The sequence below is a fragment of the Amphibalanus amphitrite genome, unplaced genomic scaffold, assembly GCF_019059575.1.
Source record: "Amphibalanus amphitrite isolate SeventyFive unplaced genomic scaffold, NRLGWU_Aamphi_draft 000207F_arrow, whole genome shotgun sequence".
Classification (NCBI taxonomy): Eukaryota; Metazoa; Arthropoda; class Thecostraca; order Balanomorpha; family Balanidae; genus Amphibalanus; species Amphibalanus amphitrite.
Window position 1 is genome coordinate 396,978 of NW_024881702.1, and position 19,379 is coordinate 416,356.

Consider the following 19,379-nt stretch of genomic DNA (forward strand, 5'->3'; position numbering starts at 1 on the left):
GTCAGAGGGTATATATACGAACACAGCCTGGGACCACCCGACCCGTCAGAGGGTACAGGCACAGCCTGGGGAGTCCCGTCAGAGGGTACAGACACAGCCTGGGGAGACCCGTCAGAGGGTACAGACACAGCCTGGGGCCACCCGACTCGTCAGAGGGTACAGACACAGCCTGGGGAGACCCGTCAGAGGGTACAGACACAGCCTGGGGCCACCCGACCCGTCAGAGGGTACAGACACAGCCTGGGGAGACCCGTCAGAGGGTACAGACACAGCCTGGGGAGACCCGTCAGAGGGTACAGACACAGCCTGGGGAGACCCGTCAGAGGGTACAGACACAGCCTGGGGAGACCCGTCAGAGGGTACAGGCACAGCCTGGGGAGACCCGACTCGTCAGAGGGTACAGACACAGCCTGGGGAGACCCGTCAGAGGGTACAGACACAGCCTGGGGAGACCCGTCAGAGGGTACAGGCACAGCCTGGGGAGACCCGTCAGAGGGTACAGACACAGCCTGGGGAGACCCGTCAGAGGGTACAGACACAGCCTGGGGAGACCCGTCAGAGGGTACAGGCACAGCCTGGGGAGACCCGTCAGAGGGTACAGACACAGCCTGGGGAGACCCGTCAGAGGGTACAGGCACAGCCTGGGGAGACCCGACCCGTCAGAGGGTACAGACACAGCCTGGGGAGACCCGTCAGAGGGTACAGGCACAGCCTGGGGAGACCCGTCAGAGGGTACAGACACAGCCTGGGGAGACCCGTCAGAGGGTACAGACACAGCCTGGGGAGACCCGTCAGAGGGTACAGGCACAGCCTGGGGAGACCCGTCAGAGGGTACAGACACAGCCTGGGGAGACCCGTCAGAGGGTACAGGCACAGCCTGGGGAGACCCGACCCGTCAGAGGGTACAGGCACAGCCTGGGGAGACCCGTCAGAGGGTACAGGCACAGCCTGGGGAGACCCGACTCGTCAGAGGGTACAGACACAGCCTGGGGAGACCCGTCAGAGGGTACAGACACAGCCTGGGGAGACCCGTCAGAGGGTACAGGCACAGCCTGGGGAGACCCGTCAGAGGGTACAGACACAGCCTGGGGAGACCCGTCAGAGGGTACAGGCACAGCCTGGGGAGACCCGACCCGTCAGAGGGTACAGGCACAGCCTGGGGAGACCCGTCAGAGGGTACAGGCACAGCCTGGGGAGACCCGTCAGAGGGTACAGACACAGCCTGGGGAGACCCGTCAGAGGGTACAGGCACAGCCTGGGGAGACCCGACCCGTCAGAGGGTACAGGCACAGCCTGGGGAGACCCGTCAGAGGGTACAGGCACAGCCTGGGGAGACCCGACTCGTCAGAGGGTACAGACACAGCCTGGGGAGACCCGTCAGAGGGTACAGACACAGCCTGGGGAGACCCGTCAGAGGGTACAGACACAGCCTGGGGAGACCCGTCAGAGGGTACAGGCACAGCCTGGGGAGACCCGACCCGTCAGAGGGTACAGGCACAGCCTGGGGAGACCCGTCAGAGGGTACAGGCACAGCCTGGGGCCACCCGACTCGTCAGAGGGTACAGACACAGCCTGGGGAGACCCGTCAGAGGGTACAGACACAGCCTGGGACCACCCGACTCGTCAGAGGGTACAGACACAGCCTGGGGAGACCCGTCAGAGGGTACAGACACAGCCTGGGGAGACCCGTCAGAGGGTACAGACACAGCCTGGGGAGACCCGTCAGAGGGTACAGACACAGCCTGGGGAGACCCGTCAGAGGGTACAGGCACAGCCTGGGGAGACCCGACTCGTCAGAGGGTACAGACACAGCCTGGGGAGACCCGTCAGAGGGTACAGACACAGCCTGGGGAGACCCGTCAGAGGGTACAGGCACAGCCTGGGGAGACCCGTCAGAGGGTACAGACACAGCCTGGGGAGACCCGTCAGAGGGTACAGACACAGCCTGGGGAGACCCGTCAGAGGGTACAGGCACAGCCTGGGGAGACCCGTCAGAGGGTACAGACACAGCCTGGGGAGACCCGTCAGAGGGTACAGGCACAGCCTGGGGAGACCCGACCCGTCAGAGGGTACAGACACAGCCTGGGGAGACCCGTCAGAGGGTACAGGCACAGCCTGGGGAGACCCGTCAGAGGGTACAGACACAGCCTGGGGAGACCCGTCAGAGGGTACAGGCACAGCCTGGGGAGACCCGACCCGTCAGAGGGTACAGACACAGCCTGGGGAGACCCGTCAGAGGGTACAGGCACAGCCTGGGGAGACCCGACCCGTCAGAGGGTACAGACACAGCCTGGGGAGACCCGTCAGAGGGTACAGGCACAGCCTGGGGAGACCCGACCCGTCAGAGGGTACAGACACAGCCTGGGGAGACCCGTCAGAGGGTACAGGCACAGCCTGGGGAGACCCGACCCGTCAGAGGGTACAGACACAGCCTGGGGAGACCCGTCAGAGGGTACAGACACAGCCTGGGGAGACCCGTCAGAGGGTACAGGCACAGCCTGGGGAGACCCGTCAGAGGGTACAGACACAGCCTGGGGAGACCCGTCAGAGGGTACAGGCACAGCCTGGGGAGACCCGTCAGAGGGTACAGACACAGCCTGGGGAGACCCGTCAGAGGGTACAGACACAGCCTGGGGAGACCCGTCAGAGGGTACAGACACAGCCTGGGGAGACCCGTCAGAGGGTACAGACACAGCCTGGCGAGACCCGTCAGAGGGTACAGACACAGCCTGGCGAGACCCGTCAGAGGGTACAGACACAGCCTGGGGAGACCCGTCAGAGGGTACAGACACAGCCTGGGGAGACCCGTCAGAGGGTACAGACACAGCCTGGGGCCACCCGACCCGTCAGAGGGTACAGACACAGCCTGGGGAGACCCGTCAGAGGGTACAGACACAGCCTGGGGAGACCCGTCAGAGGGTACAGACACAGCCTGGGGAGACCCGTCAGAGGGTACAGACAAAGCCTGGGGAGACCCGTCAGAGGGTACAGGCACAGCCTGGGGAGACCCGTCAGAGGGTACAGACACAGCCTGGGGAGACCCGTCAGAGGGTACAGACACAGCCTGGGGAGACCCGTCAGAGGGTACAGACACAGCCTGGCGAGACCCGTCAGAGGGTACAGACACAGCCTGGGGAGACCCGTCAGAGGGTACAGGCACAGCCTGGGGAGACCCGTCAGAGGGTACAGGCACAGCCTGGGGAGACCCGTCAGAGGGTACAGACACAGCCTGGGGAGACCCGTCAGAGGGTACAGACACAGCCTGGGGAGACCCGTCAGAGGGTATATATACGAACACAGCCTGGGACCACCCGACCCGTCAGAGGGTACAGGCACAGCCTGGGGAGTCCTGTCAGAGTTGCAATGCACACAATGCACAGTTTTCTTACTGGGAGCCATGTGGCTAACATTTCTTACGGACAACTTTAGAATCAAAAAAATAAAAATTTCGGCATTAATAGGATAAGTGTCACTTAGCAGCAAAGGGGCTCCATATGAACTGGGCCCAGGGCACTTGTCGATTTGTCGTGTAACGCCCCCGATGAACTCGAGTGACTTGACATCCGAGCTGACCAAGAAATTGTCTGGCATACTTTCGTCATAATATTTGACGTTATTTCGAACGCTGTTGAGTGTTAACCCCGTGTCGTTACGTGGCCCAGGAGCCGAGTTAGACGGGGAAGGGGGTGCTCAAACACCGCCTCCCCCGACCCGGCAGGGTGGCGCCTCGGCGCCGGCTCGGCGCGGACTAGTAGCTGTAGTTGGAAAACTCACCGGCAGGCGGCTCTGTTCACCTCCTCGACCGACTGCTGGATGCCCAGCTCCTGCATCAGCGACTCGTTCGCGAAAAAGTTGAGCGCCTGAAGGACATCGGCGCCGGCCCGCGCATACTCGCGGTGCAGCTCTGTCACTGAAACACGGGTACCGAGTACCGTACCGTCACTGAAACACGGGTACCGAGTACCGTACCGTCACTGAAACACGGGTACCGAGTACCGTACCGTCACTGAAACACGGGTACCGAGTACCGTACCGTCACTGAAACACGGGTACCGAGTACCGTACCGTCACTGAAACACGGGGTGCCGAGTACCGCGTACCGTCACTGAAACACGGGTACGGGGACCCGCAGTTGCTACTGTACACGAGCCCCAACTCTAGCCGTCTGTCCTGTCCAGTAACAACCGATAACATTGCTATCGACTGCCGGTCCCTGTGCAAGAGCAGTTGAGGTTTTCTGTGCGTGCCCTCTGGCAGCTTATCGTTGTTCCCTGTAAGGGTATTGGTACAATTTACTCAGGGTCGCTGTACAGTAGCAACTGCGGGTCCCCGTACCGAGTACCGTACCGCCACTGAAACACGGGGTGCCGAGTACCGCGTACCGTCACTGAAACACGGGGTGCCGAGTACCGTACCGTCACTGAGTTATAAAAGCACATCTATAGATAGGTGTAATCATATCCCCCTCTGACCCCGGCCGTCCCTCCCTGACCCCTGTGAGCTGGCCGGTCCGGTCGGGGGGCCGGTGTAGCTTCTCTCACCTGCCTGAGGGTGGGTGACGCACACCTCCGGGCTGTGACCTGGTCGGGGGGCCGGTGCAGCTCTCTCACCTGCCTGAGGGTGGGTGACGCACACCTCCGGGCTGTGACCTGGTCGGGGGGCCGGTGCAGCTCTCTCACCTGCCTGAGGGTGGGTGACGCACACCTCCGGCCTGTGACCTGGTCGGGGGGCCGGTGCAGCTCTCTCACCTGCCTGAGGGTGGGTGACGCACACCTCCGGCCTGTGACCTGGTCGGGGGGCAGGTGCAGCTCTCTCACCTGCCTGAGGGTGGGTGACGCACACCTCCGGCCTGTGACCTGGTCGGGGGGCAGGTGCAGCTCTCTCACCTGCCTGAGGGTGGGTGACGCACACCTCCGGGCTGTGACCTGGTCGGGGGGGGGGGGGCGGTGCAGCTCTCTCACCTGCCTGAGGGTGGGTGACGCACACCTCCGGCCTGTGACCTGGTCGGGGGGCCGGTGCAGCTCTCTCACCTGCCTGAGGGTGGGTGACGCACACCTCCGGCCTATGACCTGGTCGGGAGGCCGGTGCAGCTCTCTCACCTGCCTGAGGGTGGGTGACGCACACCTCCGGGCTGTGACCTGGTCGGGGGGCCGGTGCAGCTCTCTCACCTGCCTGAGGGTGGGTGACGCACACCTCCGGGCTGTGACCTGGTCGGGGGGCCGGTGCAGCTCTCTCACCTGCCTGAGGGTGGGTGACGCACACCTCCGGCCTGTGACCTGGTCGGGGGGCCGGTGCAGCTCTCTCACCTGCCTGAGGGTGGGTGACGCACACCTCCGGGCTGTGACCTGGTCGGGAGGCCGGTGCAGCTCTCTCACCTGCCTGAGGGTGGGTGACGCACACCTCCGGGCTGTGACCTGGTCGGGGGGCCGGTGCAGCTCTCTCACCTGCCTGAGGGTGGGTGACGCACACCTCCGGGCTGTGACCTGGTCGGGGGGCAGGTGCAGCTCTCTCACCTGCCTGAGGGTGGGTGACGCACACCTCCGGGCTGTGACCTGGTCGGGGGGCCGGTGCAGCTCTCTCACCTGCCTGAGGGTGGGTGACGCACACCTCCGGGCTGTGACCTGGTCGGGGGGGGGCCGGTGCAGCTCTCTCACCTGCCTGAGGGTGGGTGACGCACACCTCCGGGCTGTGACCTGGTCGGGGGGCCGGTGCAGCTCTCTCACCTGCCTGAGGGTGGGTGACGCACACCTCCGGGCTGTGACCTGGTCGGGGGGAGGGGCAGTGCAGCTCTCTCACCTGCCTGAGGGTGGGTGACGCACACCTCCGGCCTGTGACCTGGTCGGGGGGCAGGTGCAGCTCTCTCACCTGCCTGAGGGTGGGTGACGCACACCTCCGGGCTGTGACCTGGTCGGGGGGGGGGCGGTGCAGCTCTCTCACCTGCCTGAGGGTGGGTGACGCACACCTCCGGCCTGTGACCTGGTCGGGGGGCAGGTGCAGCTCTCTCACCTGCCTGAGGGTGGGTGACGCACACCTCCGGGCTGTGACCTGGTCGGGGGGCCGGTGCAGCTCTCTCACCTGCCTGAGGGTGGGTGACGCACACCTCCGGGCTGTGACCTGGTCGGGGGGGGGGGCGGTGCAGCTCTCTCACCTGCCTGAGGGTGGGTGACGCACACCTCCGGCCTGTGACCTGGTCGGGGGGCAGGTGCAGCTCTCTCACCTGCCTGAGGGTGGGTGACGCACACCTCCGGGCTGTGACCTGGTCGGGGGGCCGGTGCAGCTCTCTCACCTGCCTGAGGGTGGGTGACGCACACCTCCGGCCTATGACCTGGTCGGGAGGCCGGTGCAGCTCTCTCACCTGCCTGAGGGTGGGTGACGCACACCTCCGGCCTATGACCTGGTCGGGGGGGGGCAGCTCTCTCACCTGCCTGAGGGTGGGTGACGCACACCTCCGGCCTGTGACCTGGTCGGGGGGCCGGTGCAGCTCTCTCACCTGCCTGAGGGTGGGTGACGCACACCTCCGGCCTGTGACCTGGTCGGGGGGGAGGCCGGTGCAGCTCTCTCACCTGCCTGAGGGTGGGTGACGCACACCTCCGGGCTGTGACCTGGTCGGGGGGGGGGTGCAGCTCTCTCACCTGCCTGAGGGTGGGTGACGCACACCTCCGGGCTGTGACCTGGTCGGGGGGGGGCGGTGCAGCTCTCTCACCTGCCTGAGGGTGGGTGACGCACACCTCCGGGCTGTGACCTGGTCGGGGGGCCGGTGCAGCTCTCTCACCTGCCTGAGGGTGGGTGACGCACACCTCCGGGCTGTGACCTGGTCGGGGGGCCGGTGCGGCTCTCTCACCTGCCTGAGGGTGGGTGACGCACACCTCCGGGCTGTGACCTGGTCGGGGGGCCGGTGCAGCTCTCTCACCTGCCTGAGGGTGGGTGACGCACACCTCCGGGCTGTGACCTGGTCGGGGGGCCGGTGCAGCTCTCTCACCTGCCTGAGGGTGGGTGACGCACACCTCCGGCGTCCAGAAGCCCGTCTGCACGTAGCAGCGCTTCTCCATCTCGCAGATCATGCCGCCATCGCCGATAATCGTATCGCCGTCCCGTAGACGCTCCAGCAGGCCCTGGCGACACCGCCTCACCGTCACACTCACCGTCACCGTCACCGTCACACTCACCGTCACCGTCACCGTCACACTCACCGTCACACTCACCGTCACCGTCACCGTCACACTCACCGTCACCCACCGTCACACTCACCGTCACACTCACCGTCACCGTCACACTCATCGTCACACTCACCGTCACCGTCACACTCACCGTCACTGTCACCGTCACCGTCACCGTCACCGTCACACTTACCGTCACACTCACCGTCACACTCACCGTCACACTCACCGTCACCGTTTCACCGTCACACTCACACTCACCGTCACCGTCACCGTCACACTCATCGTCACACTCACCGTCACCCACCGCCACACTCACCGTCACACCGTCACCGTCACACTCACCGTCACTGTCACCGTCACCGTCACACTCACCGTCACACTCACCGTCACACTCATCGTCACACTCACCGTCACACTCGTACCGCCACACCCACCGTCACCGTCACCGTCACACTCACCGTCACCGTCACCGTCACACTCATCGTCGCCGTCACACTCACCGTCACACTCACTCACCGTCACCGCCACACTCACCGTCACACTCACCCACCGTCACCGTCACACTCACCGTTACCGTCACCCACCGTCACACTCACACTCACCGTCACCGTCACCGTCACACTCACCGTTACCGTCACCCACCGTCACCGTCACACTCACCGTCACACTCATCGTCACCGTCACACTTTTTGTTAGCGTTAACTTTTACGCTGGAGTTACCTCAGCTGCCACGGGGTAGGCGGAAACGGGGTAGCCGGGCTTCCCCGCGCCCGGGGTTACCCCGGCTTCGCCTAATATTCGTGCGCTTTCCAAACTTTTCTCCAAACATCCATTTTCGTGATCATGACTCGGAAATGTGGTTCAACTTTTCAAAATTGGGGGCGATGAAGCTCACTCTATTCACGGAACTGCTGCAAGCCTGTTTGTTGAAAAAGTGTCATTTTTTCAACAATAAATTTTGAAATAGATTACAAATAACGTGGGGGGCAGGTTGTGTGCACGCACTGCCTAGGGGCACATTCGTGCATATTTTTGTTTTTGCGCTTTATGACTTAATCTGTAGTAGGTTTCACTTATGACGCTCGCCTGACTTAGTCTCGGCTGCTTGCGACGTCGTGACAAGTAATTCACGCGACCTTGGCGAGGTCACGGAGGCCGGCAGTTGGCACATTCTTGTTGGCCAGCCCATTCTTTCTACATATGTTGTGCAATGCATTATGTTCGAAAGGAATCAAGTGAAATGCCCCCCTGCCAATTTCTTTTGGTAAATTTCTGGTAATGCCCCGTAATTCCTCGAATTTCGCAGGGTGCACGAAAGTGCCCCACCCTTGCACGAATGTGCCCCATGCCTGGGGCAGGTTCGTGCAAACGTTCAGAGTTATTAACCCTCGCCCGCACATGCCATTTTCCCATCCTAGAACGCACATGGGGGGGGGGGTGGTTGCCACACCCCCCCGCGCCGTTTCGTTCCTGTTGGAGATAGAGCTTAGCGGTAAGGACCAAAAAGATTCTTTGGGAAGAGACGAATCCAATGATACCCAGTTTTACCTTCTCAGGTCAGTCATTGACCTTCCAGGTCAGGTCAAACTAAAAAATGTTGCTGTTTTAGGTCACCGTTGGATATCAAGCGCGCTGCTTGTCATATACCGATGACGATGCCGTTTTCTGGTGCCAAGCCAGCTAGAACCTCTTTGTCACACTACCCGACCAGGTTTTTGCTGCTGAGGTCATCTCAGGTCAAGTTAGGTCAAGGTCAATAATATGTGTTTGTATGTCTGTGTGTGTCTGTGTGTATACTGATGTGTGCACCGATTGTTTATGTGTCCATATTACATGAAATCATGATCTGAGAAGCTTTTACCAAAAATGTAGTCAAAAAATTTCAAAAAAAGTAAATTCAGCTTGCCTAAAACGCAATTATTTTAGATGACCTAGGTTGACCTTGACCCTGACCTTGACCTCTGTACATCGTCGAACAACATGTTTCATGATAGGTGGGAGGTAGGATTGGCATAAAAGGCCGAAATCAAGGTGTTCAAAGCTCACAAGGCCCATAGCCAACGCAAGATGTTGAGAATTGGCCATTTGGGTCATGACATGACCTGAAAAACAAGGTCATATCTCCGAAACCAAAAACCACAGAAACTTGAAATTTTCAGTGGACATCAAGAAAGGATAGAGGAGCAGCTATACGAAAAGCAGCCTTCTAGCTCTAAAAATGTTGAGTGCAGAGCAGAAAGACTACCTGGGGGGGGGGGGGTGGCAACCACCCCCCCCCCATGTGCGGGCGAGGGTTAAAAGTCATTTTCTCTAATAGAAGCGATAATTTTAGAGGTAACCTTTAAAAAGGAAACATATCTGCAATAGTTGCTTTCCATACTACAATCAACAATTTTGTCATTGCACCAACCAAAGAACAGATATATGGAGCTATCTATTTTTTGCACGAATGTGCCCCACTCTTCCCTAATGTACATATATGTAATTACGGTGGATGCAACCGCTTACTCGATTCTTATCTCAGTAACAGTAAAAACGAAGTTTTCCTCAAATTCGTTGACACTTTGTGTCATTGTGTGGACATGGGTGCCAGCTGACACGAATGACGTCATCAAAGTGTGCTCTGCAGTTCCCAGGCATTTACCGAGCATAATTTGAACTGTAATATTCTTGCGGTAAGAAATTTTTGGCCCGACGCTGAAGCTGCTAAACTTGAAGTGAGAATTTCGATGATAAACTTGGAGCCAGAGTCCTTTTGAATAAAAACAGACTATAACTTTGATAGCCCTCCCAGCTACAGCCTCACAGTTTTGGCCTCGCAGTACATGACAACTTGTCTAGCTTTGAAAGCCCTCCCAGCTATATAAGAATATCAAATATTTCTTTGAAATAATGTTTCGTTTGGTCTGATCAATTTGTGACGCGGAAAGGAAAGAATAACTGGTTTTAAAAATGTCGGAAAATATGGTAATGGCCACTTCTGAACACCGATAGCGGCTGTGTGCGGTGGCGTTGTGTATGTACGTCTCTGCCGACGGTGGCGAGACAGTGGTGTCATGTCATGACATCCTACCGGCCGGCCGGAGTTCTATAGCCTTGGGCCGGTCTGCCCGTCGCACCAAACAAACACGCCGGCGAAGTTATGTAAGCAGATTAAACACGGTACTGTACTAAATCAAAATTTTGAATCTAAAATTTCAAACAGATTTTAAACAAATGTTCAACAAAATGAAAACAAGGCGCCAAGGATTGCCGTGACTTTCTACAAGGGACATTACGTTGTGAATTAATTAACCCTCGCCGGCATTGCTGTTTTGCCATCTGCTAGCGAACAGAGACTGGGGGGTCTTTGAAACCCTATTTGTTCGGCTCCTAATAGAACTAGCACTCGCCCTGGCAGAGCATTTTTCATGACACGGCCTGGCAAGGGGAGGTTAATGCAACCCCCTTCTTGCGATTGGCTCCTATCCTATGGCACCTAGAAACACCAAATTTGGTAGGTAGGTGGACCCCCTGGAATTCTCGCCCCTGAGCAAATTTGGTTGCTCTAGGTCAATATTCAGGGGGTTTTTGGGGTATAAATGTAAAATTTCGCTAAAAAAAGGTCAAAAGTTAACTTTAACTTTTGATCAAAATAACACAGAGCAAAAACAAAAGCATCAGTGAACTCAGCACGTCAAGGCGCGTCGAGTGATATACTTTTTTGCTTGCTTAAGTGTACGGAAAAATAAGCACATCTTAAGTACAACTTAAGTCTTAAGAATGGCCGAAATGCTTAATTTTGCATATCATTCGACTCGGCTCTTCAAGAGGAACAGAATGTACCATTTTGAAAGCTTTATTATTATTATGTGATAAGTTATTGGCAAAAACGTCATTTGACCTCAGTTGACCTCATTTGACCTGACCCATGGATAAGTACACCAAACAAAGAAGCACCAAGTGACCTGCTGTTAAGTACTGTAGTTTCAAAGCATAAAAGCGGTAGAACGAAGCGCATATCTCCAGTATTTTCCCATAGGCTTAACATTACGACGTAATGACCTCTAACTGACCTCAGGTCAGTGACATCAAAAAACCCGAACTATGTATATGTAATACAACTCGGTGAACTTAGCACAGCCCGAAAGTTTGAAGGAAATCAGTCAAAAACTGTGAGTTGGACAGGTGCAAAAAGAAAATTGAAATTTGACCATGAACTTGTACCGGTTTTTCTGACCTGGTGACCTGACCCAAGGTCATCCGGACCTGAAATTTTCAGGTCATATGTAAACAGGTTGCCCCATAGGCTGTGCCAAATGTGGCGACGCTGCGCGTCACCGCTATTACGCTATCTTCGAAAAACCTTAGGGGGGTCGTATCGACCCCCCCCCCCCCACCTGCCAGGGCGAGGGTTAAAATATCATCGCAAAACATTTCATACGATATACAACGGATATATAACGGATATAATATATAACGGATATAAGTTCAGCATATGAAATACTCCCCTCCCTTTTTGCCTACCTGAACACGCCTATGATTTTCTAAAACTCTAATTTTTGAAACGTAGTGACACTATTGCTCATGAGAAAGCTAGCCTGAAAATTTGGTTGATATTGTCCAAGAAACAACAACGTTCTAGACTTCAGAACAAATACGAAAACTCAGCGACTTTTGCACAATTATTTTTGGCTTTCTGTACGCCAAAACTTGCAATTTTTGTAACTTTTTTGGTTGAATAATGTTGCTTTTGATTTGAAGAATTGGATGCTGCTTGTTCCACTGTAGTCGGTGGGTGGTTCTCGAGATATCAAGGTGTAACCAAGCCTTCCCTTACTACTCGCCAGCTGACGTACCCCAGAAACAGACCAGGAATGTGTTACAAAAAAGTTTAAAGGGACCCTCCCACCTTAACATTAGATTTGAGTTGAGATAGCCAAAATGGGGTCCCTGGCTCACAATTACCGGTTTCGGCACTCACAACATCGAGAAATGCCTTAAATCGGAAATATTGAATTTCAAAATTGCAGCATTTTGATTCAGAGGGGCTAATGCTTAGGAATACCCCTCTGAATGTGTGACGTCAGCGCAAATATCTAACGATTTTTAAATGTTTGACTAAAACGTTTTGTAGCACGCGGTGGTATATGCTATTTGCGCGCAACATCTGCCGCAAACGCCGCACTTCTAAAATAAAGTCGTTAGAAACAGCGGGATCCCCAAAAAAGTAAACAAAAGTAAAAGTCTAATATCTTGAAAACCGGTGAATATTTTTCGGTAAAATTTGGTAGATATTCGTTTTCGCTCTTTCTGAACCGAGCGACATCACTTTCATGCCGATTCATAAACTTTTTTGAAGGTGGGAGGGTCCCTTTAACAACTCGACGAGTCGCAATAAGTGGCAGCTAATTTCTTCAGGATAATGACAACAAGAGTTGTGCTATAAGGTAATGGGGTTTTTAATGCCGGATCCCGCTAATGAAAAAAGTTGCGCATTGCCAAAGCTTAATTTACTGAATCGGAGCGATGTAATTGAAAAGGTGTAATGCAAATGATATGCAAATGCATACCAGCCGGTCTCGTAGCTCAATTGGTAGAGTGTTGGGCTCCGCGTGGTGAGAGCACGCGTTCCCGGTTACAACGGTCCGGGTTCGAAGCGCAACGGGCGCTTGACGTTTATGGGCCTCCAGACAGGTATGGTTGCGGTTGGTGGCAGGCCGTAGCCAGACGAAGTCAGTGAGGGGACCGGCCGTGCGCGGCTATGTGCGCACGTTTAACTTTCGAGGCTCCAAATTCTGCCATAGAACTGGAATTGCGCGATCGGAGGGTATAGGGGGCAGGGTCAGCGCAACAAGCTTCGCTTAGCGGGGGCTCTGTCCTTGTGAATCCTTTTATTCAAAAGGTTCGGACTAAATTTATAAAAAAATACCCAATTTCAAAACAAACTTATTTGGCATGACTGATGCATGGGAAGGTATAAAGTACAAACATGAACTGTATTCAAGCGCATTTTTGCGATATCTCAGTCGGGGGAGGTTTGGTCAATCGTTGTCATTTTTAGCACGTGCTATTTTTGTCACACGTGCCAAAAATGGCAACGATTCTGCTATTTTTGACAACGATCAAGCCGATTTCACTCCTCAGCGAGGAAATCACGATTTTGGAAAGAAAAGCACTGATTTTCGAAAAAAAGTGCTGCCATCTGGTGCAAGAAGAAGAAGCCAGCTTTAATAAGCCCGTCGTTTGTATGGTAGTTTGTTTGGTGGCCTGAAGTTGGAACTTAAAATTGAAGGATCTGAAAATGATCGATATTGATCGAAAACATGATGTTGATGAAAAAATGATATGTTAACCCGCGACCTGGTGGGGGGGGCTATTTCCCCCCCCCCCCTCCAGACTTTTCGATATATCTCGAGAACCGCTTCGCCGATCGTCACCAAACTTTCAGTACCCTCCCGGACATCAATTTTACACATTGTGACCAAAAATTTTTTCCAAAGGCTATGATAGGTTGACCGAAAATGACGTCAGAGTGACGTCATGTTCTGCCGTTTTCGACCCAAAAAAGGGTTTCGCGGGAAGAGCTGTCAGGCCTATAGCTTTGCAAATACAGAAAAATGATAAGGACATAAAAGCTGTAGAATCGACAGGGCTACAAAACTGCTATCTCGGATTTTTGAAATTTTTGGATTTTGACCCCCAAAAATCAAAACATATTTTTTTTGGATATAATAATCGAAAAATCCAAAAAGTTTTTTGAATTTCGCAAAAACCGGAATATATGTGATAGTCCTTAGCGCCTTCCATCCACATACCAAATTTGAGATTGATACCTCTTTTTTTGGCGAAGTTATAGCGAAAAAACTGTTCAAAATTGATGACGTCAAATTTTCAAACTCAATTTTTGGCAATTCTAGACCCCGTAGCGCAAAACAAAAACCACCATTAGACTCCCCGTGACGAGCTGCATCGAATCAGTACCCATTTTATGCAAAACTATTAACTTTAAAATTTGACCTTTTTTGGCCTGACCTTGACCTGACCTTGACCTGAACTTCACCAGAAAGTGACCTAAGCCGTACCTGATAGTCTTATAACCAACACCATTGAGTTGGAAATGAAAAATTGGCCATAAAACATGCATCACAAAACCTTAGTAAAGTTGGGCTCATGTGACCTGACCTGTGACCCTTGGTGACCTGACCTGTGACCTGACCTAGTATTGTCAGTGACATCTAATAGCAACATATCTACTAGGCAACTGACGCCCTATTGCTGATTCTCGACAAAATGCGTTTTCCTCGGTGTTATAGCGCATTCCCTAGAGGACCCGTGAACGGTGAAACATTTCATCTTTGACCTGACCTGTGACGTCATCGGTGACCCCGAGGTCAATGAAATTTGGTTTCCTTCGACAAATTTGACAGGCCTTTCGAACGCCGTTTGAATTTTGCGGATCCGTCCAGTACTTTCGGAGATACGAGGGAGGGCAAAAAATAGCCCCCCCCCCCCCACCAGGTCGCGTTATAAACAGACCCCACCAAGGCGCTGGTTAAGTTGACAGAGGAAGTCATTTTATCCAGATGCGGTGGTTTACTTCTTGAAATTATTTTTGCTAATTGACGGCCGCGCATCATCCGTCATTGCATGGCGGTCGTCATGAACAAAAATAATTTCAAGAAGTAAACCACCGCATGTGGATGAAATCGCCTCCTCTTTCAACTTAACATATTCTTTTTTTCATCAAAATTATGTTTTCGATCAATATTGATCATTTTCGGATGCTGCAAATTGAAGTTCCAACTTCAGGCCACAAAAAAGGGTATACGTCAACGTTGGACTACCATACAAACAACGGCCATATTAAAGCAGGTTCATTCTTCTTGCACCAGGTGGCAGCACTTCTTTTCCAAAATTAGTTCTTGTATTTCCAAAATCGCGATTTCCTCGCTGAGGAGTGAAATCGGCTTCATCGTTGCCAAAAATAGCTGATAGCGTTGTCATTTTGGCACATGGTTGCCAAAAATGGCATGTGCTATAAAAATGACAACGGTTGACCAAACCTCCCCCAACTGATCAATGAGTAAAGGAGCACGCAACAACAAGGGTCGGGTCACGGGCCAAGGACAAATAGGCCTATCGAGCTTAGGTGGCGTTCAGATGGGTATGGTTTGGAAGTGCCTTACGTAATGTCAAAAATAGTATTGCTCTTCACCTGCTAGGATATCTTGTCTATAAAATAAACCATCGTTCGGCTACATTTTTTAATTTGGTATCCTGGGTCCCTGAAGCGCTAGAACGCCCGCCGCCCGGATCGCCTACTGCGGAGCGGTGAATTTAGCAATGACTGGGGAATACCTAATACCTATGCATTTTGCAAGGTGGTAGTCGGTGGAAGGCGGGCGTTCTTATACCTATATTACAGGCTGTCAGTCTGATTTTAAAAATTCAAGTGACGTTTGATAACTTAGGACTAATCTCAAGCAAAACATATGTTTCCTGGCATCGAGGTCACTAATGACGTCATAGGTCAGGTCAAAGAAAAATAACTAACATTTGGGCATGCGTATACCTATCCAGTATCCATCGGAGATAGCAACACAGGACGTCCATAGAATGCATTCAGGGCGTCACCGCCAACTTAACAGCGGAGAAGAACAGCCCTATATAGAGCCCTGGAGAACAGCAAAACATAATAACCAGTATAACGCCTTTTGGGGCGACTAACGGAGCGAGCGAGGGGGTCAGTCTTGCACGTGCGAAATTTCGAGGGGGTACCTCCAGCTGACTTGTGCACGGCACCCTACTAACCGGTCTCTAGCGATGTGCCAAATTTGAGCACAATCGGCCCAGCCGTTCTCGAGATCTGGAAGCGGCACCCTGCACGTGCGCACGTGCAAAATGGGTCCCAACTGACTTTTGCACGGCACCCTACTAACCGGTCCCTAGCCATGTGCCAAATTTGAGCGCCATCGGTCCAGCCGTTCTCGAGATCTGGAATCGACCCCTGCACGTGCGCACGTGCAGCAGCACCCCAACTCTGGCACATGGATATGCATTACCTAGTGGGTGCCTACCTACATGCCAACTTTCAGCGCAATCGGCCAAGTAGTTACCGAGATATTGCAACAATTACAAAAGTGACACCTCTTCGTTTTGCACGTGGCACGTGCATAAGGGGTCACCCACATGCATCGGGAATAGTCCAATACTTGGTAGAAGGAATGAAGCTACCCTACAAAAATTACCGCGTGTAAATCGGTCAAGTGGTTGCTGAGATATAAGCCTCGCAAAAGCGTGACCACGGCCGGCCGGCCGGCCGGCCGGCCGGCCGGCCGCTCATACTCAGAAATTTCCGTTAATCTAAGGAAAGACTACGCTCGCTTCGCTCGCTCCGTAATGAACTGGTAATGGAGCATGGTCACCAAGCATTAGAATAGCGACTTGTCCATACGTCTGGAGCCTCCCAGGCCATAGCCGACGAGTTGCGCGCCATGTGCGGCGCTGTGACAGCAAACGAATAGCGCTCATATGCCTGTCGACATTTTTCATTTAGCTGGACTATATGTGAACTCAACGTGCGGAGCCGCCGGTCGTTCTTTGCACGTACCTTTTTATTCGGTTGTCCGTTGCCGGGGCGTTCCATGGCTCAGTCGTCAGTTGGCGTAGTGTGGGAGTGCAGGGAGCCGGATGGCGAGGTGGCAGGCCGCAGCAGACCACCCTCCGCTGGACTTTGGAGTCAGGTCAGCCGACAGACGCGCTCGGGCCGCCGCTGCGGTATCGCTGCGGCCGGGGCACGCGCAGGCCGGTCGACACCACTTAGAAGATGGCAGGCGCTGTCCATGCATTATATACGGCCCTCGCGCTGAATTAGGGCCCCCGGAGCTGTTCCCGCTGCAGTGTGAAGAGCCATCTACATTGTACACTGATACGAGGTGTTTATTTTCGCCAGTGTCCAAGGTCGCACAACAGCGCTCCGGCGTGGCAGGGCGCCAGAGTGCGCAGCTGGGTCGGCCAGACGGCAGCTCGGGCGAGGGTCACGGGTCTGGTCTGGTGTGCCGTGCGCCGACTACAGCGCCGCGCCAGCTCCGCTCGGCCGTGGGACAGGGCGGCGCGCTGAGCAGCGAGACGGCTACTTCACTGACCACAGGGCGTCAGACGTGGTCAGTGAAGATTTGTGAAGTCGTCAGAAAATTTGCTTGGTACCTTCCCGAGCATCAATTTGACACATTCACACAAAATTTAAAATCTTAGGTCACCTTAGGTCAGGAGTTATTGAGGTCAAACTGAGGTCATGTTCGAGCAAAAATGAGCAAAAAACATGAAATCTTGAAACGCTCACAAAAGCTACAGTTACCAAGCAATTTCAAAGTTCTTGATATGGTCATGTAGACAAAATGCGGCGCTACAAAACTGCTATCTCGTTCAAAATTTTTGGATTTTGACCCCCAAAAATTAACTAATGATGTTTTTTTTAGAAAAACGCAAAAAATACCAAAAAAAAATTCCGAATCTCGAAAAACCGGAATATATGTGATAGTCTTCACCCTCTTCTATCTACATACAAAATTGTAGATCGATAATACCTCCTTTTATGGCCAAGTTATAGAAAAAAAACTGTTCGAAACTGATGACGTCAAATTTTTTAACTCAATTTTTGGCAATTCTAGACCACGTAGCGCAAAACAAAGACCACCATTGAACTCCTCGTGACGAGATGCATCGAATCGATACCCATTTTATGCAAAAATATCAGCATTGAAATTTAACCTAATTTGACCTGACCTTGACCTGACCTTGACCTGACCTTCACCAGAAAGAACATAATTTAAACTGACCCCAAAGGCTGTCTGACCCACATAATCGTATTTGGCATATATAATGGACCATAAAACATGCATCACATATTTTCATATTGTGACCCTCAGTGACCTGACCTCTGTGTCCTGACCTGGTATCAGTGACCTCAAATAGCAGAATATTTGTTTGACGAACATTCCCCCACCGATGATTTTCAATGAAATGCATTTTAATCGATTTTACCACGCATTTCTTGAAATGCCTGTAAACGGTGAAAACTCGACCTTTGACCTGACCTGTGACGTCATCGGTTTGACCTAGTTCAATGAAATTGTGTCACAAGGTAGTTCCCTGGTAGGGCTATACAACACCGTTTGCTGCTTGTCCCTATGTTTCGTGGTTCTCGAGATCTTAGGGGGCAAATTGCCCCCCCCCCAGTAGGGCGCGTTGCTCGGCAGACCCCAGCGGGGCGCGGGTTAACCCTCGCCCTGACAGGGGGGTCGATGCCACCCCCCTTGAGGTTTTTTCGATGGGCACCGAACTATTAGTCGGATCGTGCTGATATTTCCTATAGCCTCTGGGACATCCTTTGTGCAACTTTTGGTTAGAAATTATTTTCGGGGCATGTCAGGTCACCGAGCTATGACGTCTTAATAGGTACAGCCACAGACCTCTGTATACCAGGTCTATGAGGTCTATACAGAGGTCTATGGTACAGCCTCCGACCGTTTTTGACAAAATCGTACATTCCGCGTAACTGGACGTGATCTCATTGACAAGAACGAAACTATTTCGTGCGATTTACGAGTATGTCAGATTTTGACAGGACATGAATCTTTACATTGTATATTGACCTTCCTAAGGTCAACCAAGGTCAATAACCTTGCATGTTCACACACAGACCTCCGTGATATGGAGCTGTGTTTGGTGGTGTTTCTTGAGGTTCTGAATCCGAATCGTCAGTTTTTGATGCTATTGTACTGGCTGTTATTGTACAGTATTTAAGGGGAGGAGGGGGGGGGGCACCTCGCTATTGGTAGGGGAAGTTGGGGGAATGCCGAATACTTTTTTCTGACGCCCGTAGCACGCAAGGTAGACAACATAAGATATTCTTGTTGGCGTCATTCGAGAGGCCAGTCTTTTGCCTTTCAAACATACCAGGCGCATTTGATGAATTCGCATACCGTTAAGCGCGCAAACTAAAAATATCAAAGTAGTGACTTTTTCGGCGTTGCCCCGGACTGCGGGGAAAGCCGAAAATGGGAGAAATGATCTACGGGGAATGCCGACATTAATGTTTTGCCACTTTATCTCAAACTTTATCCAGAATTCATCAAAACTGACACGCGTTTTAAGGGCTTGAGGACGCTTGGTGCACACTGGAAGTTATAATTGTGTGATATAATAAGAAAATGCCAGGTAAATCATTCCTTATAG

The 19,379-nt window shown here is 53.2% G+C and overlaps 1 protein-coding gene across 1 annotated transcript in view; it reads right to left on the bottom strand.

Moving 5' to 3' along the window:
• Positions 1–17,052, bottom strand: part of LOC122385076 (betaine--homocysteine S-methyltransferase 1-like) — a 36,190-nt gene extending 19,138 nt beyond the window's left edge. The window contains exons 1-4 of the mRNA XM_043373071.1: positions 16,889–17,052; positions 16,753–16,830; positions 6,980–7,112; positions 3,775–3,910 (exon numbers count right to left, since the gene is read on the bottom strand). Of these exons, the coding sequence (XP_043229006.1) occupies positions 3,775–3,910; positions 6,980–7,112; positions 16,753–16,788 (305 nt within the window). The 5' untranslated portion in view covers positions 16,789–16,830; positions 16,889–17,052. The remainder of the gene's footprint in view (positions 1–3,774; positions 3,911–6,979; positions 7,113–16,752; positions 16,831–16,888) is intronic.
• Positions 17,053–19,379: the final 2,327 nt, after the last annotated feature.